Source organism: Borostomias antarcticus (assembly GCF_949987555.1).
Source record: "Borostomias antarcticus genome assembly, chromosome: 23".
Classification (NCBI taxonomy): domain Eukaryota; kingdom Metazoa; phylum Chordata; class Actinopteri; order Stomiiformes; family Stomiidae; genus Borostomias; species Borostomias antarcticus.
The window spans coordinates 805,198-819,335 of NC_140256.1; the positions used below are offsets into that span (position 1 = coordinate 805,198).

Below are 14,138 nucleotides of genomic sequence, written 5' to 3' on the forward strand. Positions count from 1 at the left end.
TATTTGTTCTTCTGTATGTCAGTGTTGTCATAAATATTATTTGTATCTTTTATTTTGAGTTTAAATGGAATTATTTAAACAAATAAGTGATGTAGGTGGGAGCATAGCAAAGCCAAATGTGCCTTAATGTCTGTATGAACAATGTTTCAGAAGCTGAATGACACAATCTAATCTCATTCTACACCAATGAAAAGATGGAACACAAAATCCAGTGACATTTGAACACTGAGTATTTATCTTCATGTTATAAAACCGACAATATGAATATATTATTAATTAAACTGAACAAAACCAAGTATGTGGAATGTGAGTAACTCTAAAATCAGGTCGTATTAAATAGTGTACATCATCACAGAAAGGAGCTAGATTTTAAGTGGACACAAAGGCGTATTCAGCTTTGAAGCTTCCTTTGGTTTGCAGGTATTCTCCATGGAATTCCATTTCCGCCATGTTGCCAGAGGACCGCCAGAGGAAAAGCTGTTGGCCTTTAAACACGTTGGTCTTCAGGAGATCTACATCCCGGATCTAGTGTGGGTGGCATGTGGTTCAACAGAAGAACAGTGAATCATTATTCAATGGCACTTATGAACCTCGCAGGCCACCGTCTGACGAGTGTCAACATGTCCTCGCGTCTCAGTGTGTGAAGTGACGGGAGGGCCTCACCATGATGTAGGTGGACGAAGTCCTGTTGGACGCCGGGGCCACAGCCAGCGCCTGGATCCGGATCTTCATGGAGGGCGGGGCGTTGATGAGGATGCGGCACGTGTGACTGCCCGAATCCGACGTCCTTATCGGGTTCTCAATGACCCCGCTATGAGCAAACAGCTGGACGTCACAGTCTGCGGAACAAACGTTTGAGGTATGATTTAAGGCAGTGCAGTCGATGACTCGCTGAATGTGACGAACGCTACTGTGACTCCGCCCCTTTCTGGCGGCTGTCTCACCCTGATGCTGGCTCTTCTTGCTGCTCTTCTGACTGCTGTAGGTGAGCAGCACGCCGTGGCCGGCCGTACGCAGGTTCTGGCGTACCAGCAGGACGTTGGTGCGGGCCGTCAGCTCCGTGCCCTCCACCCGTTCACACTTCTTGATCAGCACCAGCCTGTCGTAGAACGCCACGTACTCCTCTGCGCCCCAAACACCCCGGGGTTAGAGGAGGACACGACGACGTGACGTCATTCAGACCGTGATGGAGGTGCGCTACTCACTTTTCTTGCAGCTTAGGGAGCCTGATTCCACTTTAATGTTAATGACCTCGCCCAGAGGTCGACCTATGGACAGAATACATCGACCTGTTTCCTGTCTCAGGTCCACTGTCCCCGAACCCTCCAGCAGAAGCCGTCCACACACACCTGGGGATGAAGGGACAGTATAACATTAAACCAACAGGGTGATCCATCTCTATGGCTGGTATCAGTCTTTGTATGACGGACGAGAGCTTCTGCCACCTAACTGGTTGTGGGGGCGGGGGAGGGGGTGACCGGGGTGGCCGGGGCGGTCGTCTCCGTGGGACCGGGCAGCAGGGTGGTGCGGTGCTCTGGGGACTCTGTCCCGCTCAAAGCGGGCGGTGTGAGTGACCCATCAGTGGGAGTGACCTCCGCCCTCCGGGGACTAGCCGACGGAGCGGTGCTCTCCGGCGGGGGGTGGGTGGGGGGTTGTGGGTCCCTGCAGTCTCCCGTGTGGCACCCCTGGATGGTGATGGGCTTGGGCATGTGCATGCAGAGCATGGGGGGCTCGGGCCTGGAGGGCCCCATGCAGGACACGGCCCTGGACTGGATCCCATAGCCGCAGGGAACCGAGCACTGCAGAACACCGCAATCACTTACGCTTGTGTCAAAAGACCATCTCTAGTGAGCTTTTTAAGATGGCTGAGTTTCATACTGGTACCTGGCCCCATTCCTTGACCTCCCATCTGAAGGTGCACACTTGGACCAAGCAGGGCACCGTAGTGGCTGGTCTCAGCGTGGCGGTCCTGCACCTCTCCCCTGGCACCTCGCTCTCCCTCCCCTGGGTGAACTGCACACAGGACACCCTCCTCTGAGCCACGCCCAGACCACAGGACACCGAGCACGCCCCTGTTCTCAGCACTCTCCACCTGGGGGGGGGGGGAAACGCACGGTCAGGCGCTCTGGTCCCAGAGACCGCTCCTCTGTCGTCCTCCAGGCCTGTGTTCGGGTGTACCTTGCTGGGCAGCTGTTGGCGTTGCATGCGACCACAGCTGTGGGTTTGGTGGAGCTACCGCACTCTGCATCCTCCACAACCTCCTCCTCCCCCTCACTCTGTCGAGAACAGTACAGCACCCTGTTGGCCACCCCTCCACCGCAGGTCACGCTGCACACACCCTCCTTATAGCGCCACCTGTTGGAGAGGAGGACCTCATCTGTTGCAGTGCGTTACTACAGTACGAGAGCGAGAGATGTCTCAGGCGTGCAGCTGAAAAGACAGACTCACGTGGGAGGGCAGGGTGAGGTGTTGCAGGACTGGGAGCGAGGGTCTGGTTTGCTGGATCGGTCACAGTGGAACTCGGGGACCCCCAAAGTGGTCTGGTGGTCCACACAGGAGAACCACATCTGCAGGGTTCCTACAGAGAGTATGAGGCCTGAGTTGACCAGGGCTGCCAGTCCTTCCCGGAGGAAGAGACGTCTCTGCTCTCACTTACCATTGCCACAGGTCTTCGAGCAGTGGCCAATCACAGGGCTCCAAACGTACACTGGAGTGTGTCTGGAGCGTGGCGTCAAATCAGAAGTCTTCTTGGGAAGGGGTGCACCCTGGGAAAGACAGATGAGATCAAGTTAGACAACCTTATGTAGGCTTGTCCTGTGGAATCTGTGAATATGCCGTTCAAAAACTGTCTCTACTGTCTCTATTGTCTCTACTGTCTCTACTGTCTCTACTGTTTCTATTGTCTCTACTGTCTCTACTGTCTCTATTGTCTCTATTGTCTCTACTGTCTCTATTGTTTCTACTGTCTCTATTGTGTCTATTGTCTCTATTGTCTCTACTGTCTCTATTGTCTCTACTGTCTCTATTGTGTCTATTGTGTCTATTGTCTCTACTGTCTCTACTGTCTCTATTGTCTCTATTGTCTCTATTGTCTCTACTGTACCCCGGTCTCAGACTCCCAGCCCACAGGACACACGTTGACCACGCAGGGCTCAGAGTCCGGCGGTCTCTCCTGCTCTGGACACAAGCTGTGGTCCACCTGAGAGTCCTGGCCCCGTTCTGACCGCACGCAGGACACCTCACGCTGGGCCTCACCAGGTCCACACACAGCTGAGCACTCCCCCGGCTCAGACACGCGCCACCTGCCTCACACACACACACACACACACACACACACACACACACACACACACACACACACACACACACGCACACACACACACACACACACACACACACACACACAGAAGGACGGGCTTTCACACACACTACCGTAACAGGTCATTTGCACCTTGTGCGACTAAATTTGAAAGCCTTTGGTGTTGACCACAGGGACCGCGTGATGTACCTGGCTGGGCAGGACTGAAGGTTGCACTTGTTTGTTGTGTCCGGGGTGGAGTCAGGTGGGCATTCAGAAGCGGGAACCTGTTTGACCTCTGCCCCTTGCCTCTGAACACATCTAACGGGGCGCACTGTCTCTCCACCGCCACAGGAGGCGCTGCAGGGCCCAAACTCTCCCGGCTCCCAGCTGGAGAGTGAACATGAGACAGTCTAGTCTTGAAACGGTGAGTTGAGGGTGTTGAGTGTTGACGGTGTTGAGTGTTGACGGTGTTGAGTGTTGAGAGTGTTGACGGTGTTGAGTGTTGAGGGTGTTGAGTGTTGAGGGTGTTGAGTGTTGAAGGTGTTGAGTGTTGAGGGTGTTGAGTGTTGAGGGTGTTGAGGGTGTTGAGTGTTGAGGGTGTTGAGGGTGTTGAGGGTGTTGAGGGTTGAGGGTTGAGGGTGTTGAGTGTTGAGGGTGTTGAGTGTTGAGGGTGTTGAGTGTTGAGGGTGTTGAGGGTGTTGAGTGTTGAAGGTGTTGAGTGTTGAATGTGTTGAGTGTTGAGTGTTGAGTGTTGAGGGTGTTGAGTGTTGAGGGTGTTGAGTGTTGAGGGTGTTGAGTGTTGAGGGTGTTGAGTGTTGAGGGTGTTGAGGGTTGAGGGTGTTGAGTGTTGAGGGTGTTGAGTGTTGAGGGTGTTGAGTGTTGAGGGTGTTGAGTGTTGAGGGTGTTGAGGGTGTTGAGTGTTGAGGGTGTTGAGTGTTGAGGGTGTTGAGTGTTGAGTGTTGAAGGTGTTGAGTGTTGAGGGTGTTGAGGGTGTTGAGTGTTGAGGGTGTTGAGTGAACAGTGTCCTGGCTGACCTGGGTGGACAGGCTGCTAGGAGGCAGGCGGTCAGCGGAGGCGGAGCTGGCACGGCCGATTCACAGTACAGCTCGTCCAGATTCCCCTTGGTGTCTTCATCCACACAGACATACACGGGCTTCTGTACGCCTACCAGAGCGGGGCGAATACAACAGACAGGAAACATCCCTCAGAAAGCTGATATCACATCCCTATAAACTGATCTCTCTAAACTGATATCACACAAATCTATCCAGGTCCCCCTGTGATCCAGCTGTTTACCTGAGCCACAGGTGACCGAGCAGGGGGGGGTGAACACCGTCCACATGGTCCTGGGCTTAGTCTCGGTCAAAGCATGGTCTGGTGTTCCCGTGGGGGCGTAGAACCGATACGTGATGTTTGGACTAGTCTGCTCTCCGTATTCCCTTCCATACTTCCGATACACCTGCAGAACAACAACAAATTAGAGCTGCAGTTAATTAATTAGTTAGTTCGTTAGTTAGTTAGTTTGTTCGTTCATTAGTTAGTTCCTTAATTAGCTTGTTAGTTAGCCTAGTTTAAGTTAAGTTTAGTTTAGTTAGTTATGTGTAATCTAATCTATCTGAGCTGCCCGGACCCCATATAGGACAGTAGGATAATGGTTTACATCAAAACCCGGCGTGCATTAGTCTCTCATGGTGTGTTCTGACCATCAGCCCTGTTGTGTGTGCTGCCCCCCCCCCCCCCGCGCCCCCACCTGATCATCAGCCCTGTTGTGTGTGCTGCCCCCCCCCCCCCGCGCCCCCACCTGATCATCAGCCCTGTTGTGTGCCCCCCCCCCCCCCCGCGCCCCCACCTGTATGTGAGTCTCCTCTGGGAGGGGTCCAGGCAGCAGCAGCTCCTCCATGTGGGGCAGCAGGTCAGAGGTCAGGTAGAGACGGTACTCCAGGGGGTCGTCCTCCAGGGCAGAGGGGTGGGTGGTGTTCAGGGCCATGCTGCCACTCCCAGAGACCACATACTGGTCCCCCACCAACACGGCTGAGGACGAGGAACACCCAACACTGCTCTCTGACTGCTCTACCCAACACTGCTCTCTGACTGCTCTACCCAACACTGCTCTCTGACTGCTCTACTCAACACTGCTCTCTGACTGCTCTACCCAACACTGCTCTCTGACTGCTCTACCCAACACTGCTCTCTGACTGCTCTACTCAACACTGCTCTCTGACTGCTCTACCCAACACTGCTCTACTCAACACTGCTCTACCCAACACTGCTCTACTCAACACTGCTCTCTGACTGCTCTACTCAACACTGCTCTCTGACTGCTCTACTCAACACTGCTCTCTGACTGGTCTACCCAACACTGCTCTCTGACTGGTCTTCCCAACACTGCTCTACCCAACACTGCTCTCTGACTGCTCTACCCAACACTGCTCTCTGACTGCTCTACTCAACACTGCTCTCTGACTGCTCTACCCAACACTGCTCTCTGACTGCTCTACCCAACACTGCTCTCTGACTGCTCTACTCAACACTGCTCTCTGACTGCTCTACTCAACACTGCTCTCTGACTGGTCTTCCCACCGAAATAGCGCTTAACATCGACCCCCCCCCCCCCCCCCCCCACCACTCACCCATATGAGTGAAGACAGGTGCCGTGTTGACGATGTGGACCTGGGTGGCGTTTACTGGCAGAGTCACAAACGTGACGTACTCTGAGAATCAAGAAAACGGGGTTTTAGTGACGCGGACTCAGATGTGACGAGCGCTCCTCTCCGGGGGACCGAGGCCCCCGGCGCAGTTACCTCTGGCCTGGCCGCCATTATAGGACTGAGAGGTGAGACTGCAGGACGAGCCGTCTCCCCCACACACTCCACACACGTCCTCCACCTTCCCAGAATGCAGCACTCCGTCACAGCCAAACAGCTGGGGAGAGGTCAGAACCAAGAGAGAAACAAGTTTTAAATGTCCTTTATTTGCATTTCGTTTTATTTGACCTTTTATGTGTTGCACTTTGTCTTGACGCTTTAATGTCTCATGTAAAGCACTTTGAATGGCCTTGTTGTTGATATGTGTTGTACAAATAAACTTGTCTTGCCCTCATCATCATCATCATCATCATCATCACTATCATAAACTGTCTGGAGCCCAGTCGGGTCTTAGTACCTGACACTTGGCCCTCAGGCAGGCGCTGGTGGACCCCCGGGGAGCAGGGTGGTCCGGTTCACACCGAGTCCCGTCCACGAACTGAGACCCGCGGCTCACGATGAAGTCCTCTCCCTCCGACTGGCACATGCACCTGCACTGCTCATCCCCTGGGACACACACACACACACACACACACACACACACACACACACACACACAGACGCACACACACACACACACACACACACACACACACACACACACACACACACACACACACACACACACAGACGCATCAGAGACCTGGACGGCCGTGAAGCAGATCATCCACACGTCACGTCCCTCTGCTCCAGAGAGGGGAGCTCACCTGTGATGAAGCCCAGGGCGGGGCCCCAGGTGTGACGAGGCCCAGGGCGGGGCCCCAGGTGTAGGGGGAGGCCAGAGAGGGGAGCTCACCTGTGATGAAGCCCAGGGCGGGGCCCCAGGTGTAGAGGGAGCCAGAGAGGGGAGCTCACCTGTGATGAAGCCCAGGGCGGGGCCCCAGGTGTGATGAAGCCCAGGGCGGGGCCCCAGGTGTAAAGGGAGCCAGAGAGGGGAGCTCACCTGTGATGAAGCCCAGGGCGGGGCCCCAGGTGTAGAGGGAGGCCCTCCCAGCGGACAGGGAGAGGGGCTGGGGGTCGGTCTGGGAACACTGCTGCGCCATGAAGTCCAGCTGGGTGCTCTCACACGCCTGTTCACACAGTAGAGATGTACAGTAGTGGTTTACAGTAGTGATATACAGTAGTGATATACAGTAGTGATATACAGTAGTTAACTAAGGTTAAACTCACTCCTCACACACCGCCCACCCCTGCCATCAACTCACTAGCATTGAGGAGGCATAGCTGGCTAACGTCATGTTTATGTTAACTCGTCATGTGTGTTGGCCAGTCAGAGGAGCTGAGATCATTCCCAGCGAGTGTGAGTGAGGGTGGAAGCGCTACTGACAAGCGACGCCGTGAACCCTGTGACTCACAGCATGTTCCTACCAGCCGACTGTCCAGTGACCCCGATACTGAGGGCGTCTCTGGCGCCGGGTCCTCCTACCGTAGTAAACATGACCTGTTTAGAGGCACATTGTAAACATGACCTGTGGACTGGTACCTGCTGGTGACAAAGTTCAGCCTCGGTGTCCCTTCCCTCACAATCACTCCCTCCGAACGCAGGTCTGAAAATACAAGAGTGCACATTTAAGAATAGGAGCTGAGCTTTGAAGTGGAATTCCCCTAAATGCCCCTGAATGCCTGAGCATGAGGTGGAATGGTTGTCTGTTGTACTCGGGGGTGTGGCTGAGTCATGTGTTACCTGGGGTTGTTGCACTGCCGTGTGCGGTAGCTGACCCCCCCGCCACATGTGCGCGAGCAGGGGGAGAGCTCTGTCCAGCGGGACCAGGAGCCGTGCACCACCACCGAGGAGCCCAGCTGGTCCGGGGACACACACTGCCCCTTCAGACACCACTACAGCAGAGGGACACCAACACACACCGGTTAACCATGTGACATCCGCCTCAACGGCTAAACCAGGCCTAACCAGCTGTTGTGATTGTTGTTGGTACCTTATTGGGGGCGCACTCGGTGCCGTCCAATAGCGGGACGAGCAGGCGTTTGCAGGAGCTCTGGTCTCCCGGGGTGACGTGGCAGGAGAGAACTCGACACACCGGCTGACAGGAAGTGAAAACCAACACTGAGAATGGAACTACTGTCGCACAACACTGGTGATGCTCAGTGCACTGAAGACACGGCGTCTTACTGCCATTACTGGTATCTAACGGCCGTTACTGGTATCTAACTTTCTTTACTGGTATCTAACTGTGTTACTGGTATCTACCTGCCATTACTGGTATCTAACTGCCGTTACTGGTATCTAACTGCCTTTACTGGTGTCTAACTGTGTTACTGGTATCTAACTACCGTTACTGGTATCTAACTGTGTTACTGGTATCTAACTGTGTTACTGGTATCTAACTGCCGTTACTGGTATCTAACTGTGTTACTGGTATCTAACTGTGTCACTGGTATCTAACTGTCATTACTGGTATCTAACTGTGTTACTGGTATCTAACTGTGTTACTGGTATCTAACTGTGTTACTGGTATCTACCTGCCATTACTGGTATCTAACTGTGTTACTGGTATCTAACTGTGTTACTGGTATCTAACTGCCATTACTGGTATCTAACTGCCATTACTGGTATCTAACTGTGTTACTGGTATCTAACTGTGTTACTGGTATCTAACTGTGTTACTGGTATCTAACTGTGTTACTGGTATCTAACTGCGGTTACTGGTATCTAACTGTGTTACTGGTATCTAACTGTGTTACTGGTATCTAACTGCGGTTACTGGTGTGTAACTGTGTTACTGGTATCTAACTGTGTTACTGGTATCTAACTGTGTTACTGGTGTCTAACTGTGTTACTGGTATCTAACTGTGTTACTGGTGTCTAACTGCCGTTACTGGTGTGTAACTGTGTTACTGGTATCTAACTGTGTTACTGGTATCTAACTGTGTTACTGGTATCTAACTGTGTTACTGGTGTCTAACTGTGTTACTGGTATCTAACTGTGTTACTGGTGTCTAACTGCCGTTACTGGTGTGTAACTGTGTTACTGGTATCTAACTGTGTTACTGGTATCTAACTGTGTTACTGGTATCTAACTGTGTTACTGGTGTCTAACTGTGTTACTGGTATCTAACTGTGTTACTGGTGTCTAACTGCCGTTACTGGTGTGTAACTGTGTTACTGGTATCTAACTGTGTTACTGGTATCTAACTGTGTTACTGGTATCTAACTGTGTTACTGGTGTCTAACTGTGTTACTGGTATCTAACTGTGTTACTGGTGTCTAACTGCCGTTACTGGTGTGTAACTGTGTTACTGGTATCTAACTGTGTAACTGGTATCTAACTGTGTTACTGGTGTGTAACTGTGTTACTGGTATCTAACTGTGTTACTGGTATCTAACTGTGTTACTGGTATCTAACTGTGTTACTGGTATCTAACTGTGTTACTGGTATCTACCTGTGTTACTGGTATCTACCTGTGTTACTGGTATCTAACTGTGTTACTGGTATCTAACTGCGTTACTGGTGTGAGGGTGTGCTCACCAGGTCGGGGCTGGAGAAGGAGCAGGCCCTGGCTGTGCTGCCGAAGGCGATGCGACACTGGTCATCCACCCCGTAGTACAGGCCTGGCTTCCAGTCCTGCAGAGAGCCCCCCAGCACCGGCAGGTCTCTCACACAGTCTGCCTGGCCCTGGCTAGAACATGGTGATATCACAGGGAGGTCTCTCACACAGGTAGGTCTCTCACACAGGGAGGTCTCACACAGTCTGCCTGGCCCTGGCTAGAACATGGTTCTACACTGCTGTATTATGCGCTGCACAGCGCTGTTTTATGCACGGTACCTCGTGGCTATGTGGACACATCGTCCACCATGATGCTGTAAACCAATAGAGCTATCTAAGGTCAAAGGGTTATTATCTAAGGTCAAAGGGTTATTATCTCTGGCAGACAACAAAGCCGCAGTGTGGGTTAACAGTGGATGTTCTGTATGAGGGGCTCACCTGTGGGCGGGGCCTACCTGAAGAATGTGTGCAGCTGCTGCCGGCTACACTGCGACCAGGTGAGGTCCACGCTGTTGTAGCCTCCGTCAGAGGCCATCATGAAGCCACTCCTACCACAGGTGTTACCCACGCCATCATGGTTTATACCAAAACTGGGGGGCAGATTGAGAGGGTGTACCGTTGGGCTACCAGGCTGGTTTCATCCCCATGCTGGAATATGTAGGGGTGGGTCGTATGCCCACCTCCCTTGTTCTCTGTAAATCGCATTGTGTTGCCTCTGGGTATGAAATGCGCTATACAAATAAAGCTTTGTTTGATTGATTGATTGATTGATTGATTGATTGATTGATTGATCTGCAGTGAGAGTAATGAGTCTTTGGACTACAGACTGCCCTCGAGAATCGCAAGCATTTCCCTGTTATTGACTCCTCACCTGTGGCCGATCTCATGGGCGATAGTGATGCCCAGATCAAAGCCAGTGTCCTCGGTGATCACACAGCTCCACTCGCTGGAGCAAACTCCGCCCAGCTGGGCCACGCCCCGGACCTGCTTGTTCCCATTGGGCAGCGCCAGATCAAATCTGCCGGAAAGGAAAACGAATGAGAGCTAAACAGGAAGTGCAGCGACAACAACCGTAAACTTCCTGTAAAATGTGGGCGTGAAGCGCGAGATCTACCGCGTGATGTAGAGCGTCAGGTCGGCGTGGAGAGGGTCCGAGTCGTTGGGGGGGTTGACCCGGCGCCCCCACTCACACAGGCTCCTGAGAGAGGAGGTGATGTTGGCCGACATTTGGATTTCTGGCTGAAAGAGAGACCCCAGCAGTGAGGGGGGGGGGAGAGCGCCAGGGAGGGGGGACCCACAGACGCAGGGGTGACCCTCTTGACCCTCTTGTTATTATTATGTTGCCTTGTCCTATTGTTGTTGTCTTGTTGCCCCGTAACGTTGCCCTGATTGTTGCTGCTGTTTGATAGAGGTCACACTTGTAATGAGCCCCTGGGTCTCAATGGGATTTTACCTGTTTAAATAAAGGCTTAGATAAAGAAATTAAAAAACGCATTCATAACGGAGGAACAGCTGCTGCTGCTGACCCCTGACCTCTGGCTGGGTGAGGACGATCATGCGGACCAGGTGGACCCTCATGTTGGCCCCCAGCGTCGTGTCCCTCAGCAGCTCTGAGGCCTGCGGGCAGAACGGCCAATCACGGGGTTAGCATTGGGATGAGCCACAGACACATGCGACACACACACACACACACACACACACATACAAACACATACACACACACACACACACACACACAAACACACACACACACACACACACACACACACACACACTCACAATGTTGAGGTTGGTGAGGATGTATCTCTCCGTGTCCTGTCTGTGGACCTGCTGGACGTCCGGCCCCACCACCACCAGCAGCTCCAGGTGGGTGACGTCCGTCGTCACCGCTGACCGCCGCGTCCGCGCGCTCTTTCCTGTCAGCAAGCGGGGGGACAGAACGGCGTGAATGAACAGGCTGGGGGTTTAAAGTCACATTTTGTGGGAGGGCAGTGAAAAGGGCACCAACTACGAGCGTGTCTGCGGGGTGGTGAGACGCTGGGAGGTCCCGGGGCAGCGAGGACCGGCTGGAACACCAGGTGAGGCACGCCGGTTCTGGCTGCGCTACCGGCCAGAGCCAGGCGGAGGTGTTTCTGGAGAACGGGCCGAATGTGAAGACTGCCCTCCTCTGTGGTGACCACACCTCGCTGTTAGAAACGCACGAGACAAATCATTCGAGTTATTCTGTAAGAAAAGGAATTTGTGGACGTCGAATCAAAAGACAGAACATTTTTGGTCCTTTCTAATGGAGGTAGTTTACCATGTCCCTGTCACAGAAGGTGAGAGATCCTTTGGCTGAGGGAGGATGAAGGACTTGTGGGCGCCGACAGCACGTGGATGTCTCTGAGGACGGACAGGGCAGGGGCAGCTGGCTCTCCCCTCCCCCCAACACGAAGGTCCTCCCCTGGGCATCGAAAGAGCACTGCCAGGGACCCTTGTGGAGGTTCATGGAGGGACAGTCGCTCCAGATGAGTTGAAACTCTGGCACTGGATGAGAAAGGTTTTCTATGACTTTTCCTGTTGGATATTTGATCGGTATTTCATAATGATGCAGCAGTGTCTTCACCACCCCCAGATGAGTCATGGGAAGTGTAGTCATACCTGTTTCAACAGAGGCTGTGCCAAAATAAAGCATGATGTCCCTCCGATCCAGGGACAGCAGAAATAGCTTGAGAGGGTATAAAACAACAGCGTCATTTTGATGATCTTCCACAGCATCATGATAAGAATTAGCCTATTATATTATTGCAAGTCATAGAAATAGTCTATTCCACTCAGGTTATGAACACAGTCTCTCTGTAGGTCGAGATTTCAACAGGTTGATAAACAGAGTAGACTTGACGAGGTCAATGCTCTTTGCGGATGTCAGGTGGACCAGGGGCCACGGCGTGGCTGTTCCCTCAGTGCTTCCCACCTACCTCCTCCTGTGGAGACCTCATTAGCGCCGTAGCGGCGCCTGGCAGCGCCGACAGCAGACAGAGCAGCAGCGCGGACGCCATGTCTCCTTCTCTCTCCCACGGCACCGGGGAACGGATCTGCTGACCGGGCGCCGTCTCCCAGACGAGCGGGGAAGAGACAAATGTGTTCACACAAAAAACACAGCAGGGGCCAAGTTGATGAGTGACAGAGCCCTTCTGTTGGTTTGCACTGCGGCAGCATGGGAAATAAGGAGAAACACCTCTGATTGGCCGGTGGGTGAGACTGGGGGTGTATGTGTGTGTTTGTTCCTGTGATGTTCATCCAGGATGGAAAGGTCCTTAACTCCCTCAACTCTGACACACTCATGGACGGACATTTCTATATAAAACTTTTGCTTTATGTTTCATTTGGAGGAAGAGGAGGGAGATTGTGACGGACAAAAGTGACCTTGCTGATGGTAAGAGGAAGGAGTCCCTGAGTTCCACCTCTGCACAGTGAGCTCCATTTCCTCTAAGCTGATCACCAGAAACATGGAGCCTGATTGTCAGATAGATGCACTCGTTTTAATCAACCTCTGCAGAGCAAAGTTGTACAAGCATGACAACAAAGTTTTGTGTGAAAGTCTCCCTGAAAAGATGAGCTGTGTTTACCGTCGGTGGATCCACCCCTTAATGATCCCTTTGTCATTGTAACCACAGGTAAATCTCATCACTGAACAATTTGAAGATTCAGGAAAGGAAGGAATGGAATCCACTGCTTTCTATGGCACACTACTTATGAACACCTTAATTTAGAGTTTATTTAACAGAATCAAATATAGGCTGTGTGAAAATTAAATGTCATGCAATATAATGTGTGCCATACCATTACACAGTGTGATTACAGCAGAGCGTGAAGTTGGTCTTAATAATACTTTGACAGTTGTGCTTCCAGACCTCATCGTGTGGCAGTTCTTAATGACGTCAGTAGAGGGCAGACAAGGTCTACGTTCAGAGACTGTCTGTTCCTCATGCTACAGTCTATCCTGTTGGCTTACAGTCTCACACTAGTCTCACATTCCAGTTATGACAAAACCGCTCTGTAAACACATTACAAGCACATTTCATTTCAAGAGCGTTATTACAAATGTAATCTCACGACTGTTAGAATTACATTATAGAATTGAAAAACCGAGTCAATCAGTGATGTGCATGAGAAGAGGATTAGGCCTATATGTACTTTCATTTGAGCTCAGAATGATTCATCTAGCTCTTTACTTTATTGGTCATTGGTGAAATGAGAGCCATCCCCCCTCTGTCACACCACTCTCACGTCCTCATATGTCCCTCACTGATGAGAACATAGCTTTCATACTCATCGTCAGGGACATTTCTACACATAGTACTCAATAGAATGCATCTTATTCACTGTAAGACATGCCCAGGCAGCATACAAAGTAATGTATACACACCTAAGAATAGAAGTTTCTATGTTCTTCTCTGTGAGGGAGAGTGATGAGAGAGAGGGTGTCTTAGACAAGACAAGAAACGAAAATCATTCATGCGTCTAACTGATTTAACTGTCCAACTGAA

General features: G+C 51.9%; 1 protein-coding gene across 2 annotated transcripts; it reads right to left on the reverse strand.

Annotated features, from left to right (window-relative positions):
* Positions 1–212: 212 nt before the first annotated feature.
* On the reverse strand, positions 213–12,764 carry adamts13 (ADAM metallopeptidase with thrombospondin type 1 motif, 13). Of its 2 annotated transcripts, XM_084457259.1 has the most exons (31): positions 12,567–12,764; positions 12,250–12,316; positions 11,909–12,135; positions 11,618–11,795; positions 11,389–11,525; positions 11,143–11,226; positions 10,724–10,848; positions 10,481–10,627; positions 10,065–10,199; positions 9,591–9,741; positions 8,040–8,144; positions 7,790–7,941; positions 7,589–7,652; positions 7,049–7,175; positions 6,464–6,612; positions 6,103–6,223; positions 5,932–6,012; positions 5,151–5,332; positions 4,598–4,760; positions 4,336–4,465; positions 3,509–3,688; positions 3,104–3,302; positions 2,657–2,765; positions 2,449–2,578; positions 2,179–2,355; positions 1,885–2,092; positions 1,451–1,799; positions 1,206–1,349; positions 945–1,124; positions 664–839; positions 213–525 (listed from the first exon to the last, which is right to left on the reverse strand). In XM_084457259.1, exons 1-31 carry the CDS (start codon positions 12,645–12,647, stop codon positions 370–372), a joined length of 4,614 nt encoding a protein of 1,537 aa, XP_084313385.1. In that variant the 5' UTR covers positions 12,648–12,764; the 3' UTR covers positions 213–369. The 2 variants fall into 2 exon arrangements, with proteins under 2 accessions (XP_084313385.1, XP_084313386.1); XM_084457260.1 differs by lacking the exons at positions 11,618–11,795; positions 11,909–12,135; positions 12,250–12,316; positions 12,567–12,764 and having other exon boundaries at positions 10,724–10,844; positions 11,389–11,405.
* Positions 12,765–14,138: the final 1,374 nt, after the last annotated feature.

Coding starts and splice junctions, on each gene's coding strand:
- adamts13 (XM_084457259.1), bottom strand. CDS start 12,647: ATGGCGTCCGCGCTGCTGCTCTGTCTGCTGTCGGCGCTGCCAGGCGCC. Junction 6,224..6,463: donor GCCTGAGGGCCAAGTGTCAG/GTACTAAGACCC, acceptor ACCTCTCCCCAG/CTGTTTGGCTGTGACGGAGT. Junction 526..663: donor CTTCGTCCACCTACATCATG/GTGAGGCCCTCC, acceptor CACCCACACTAG/ATCCGGGATGTAGATCTCCT.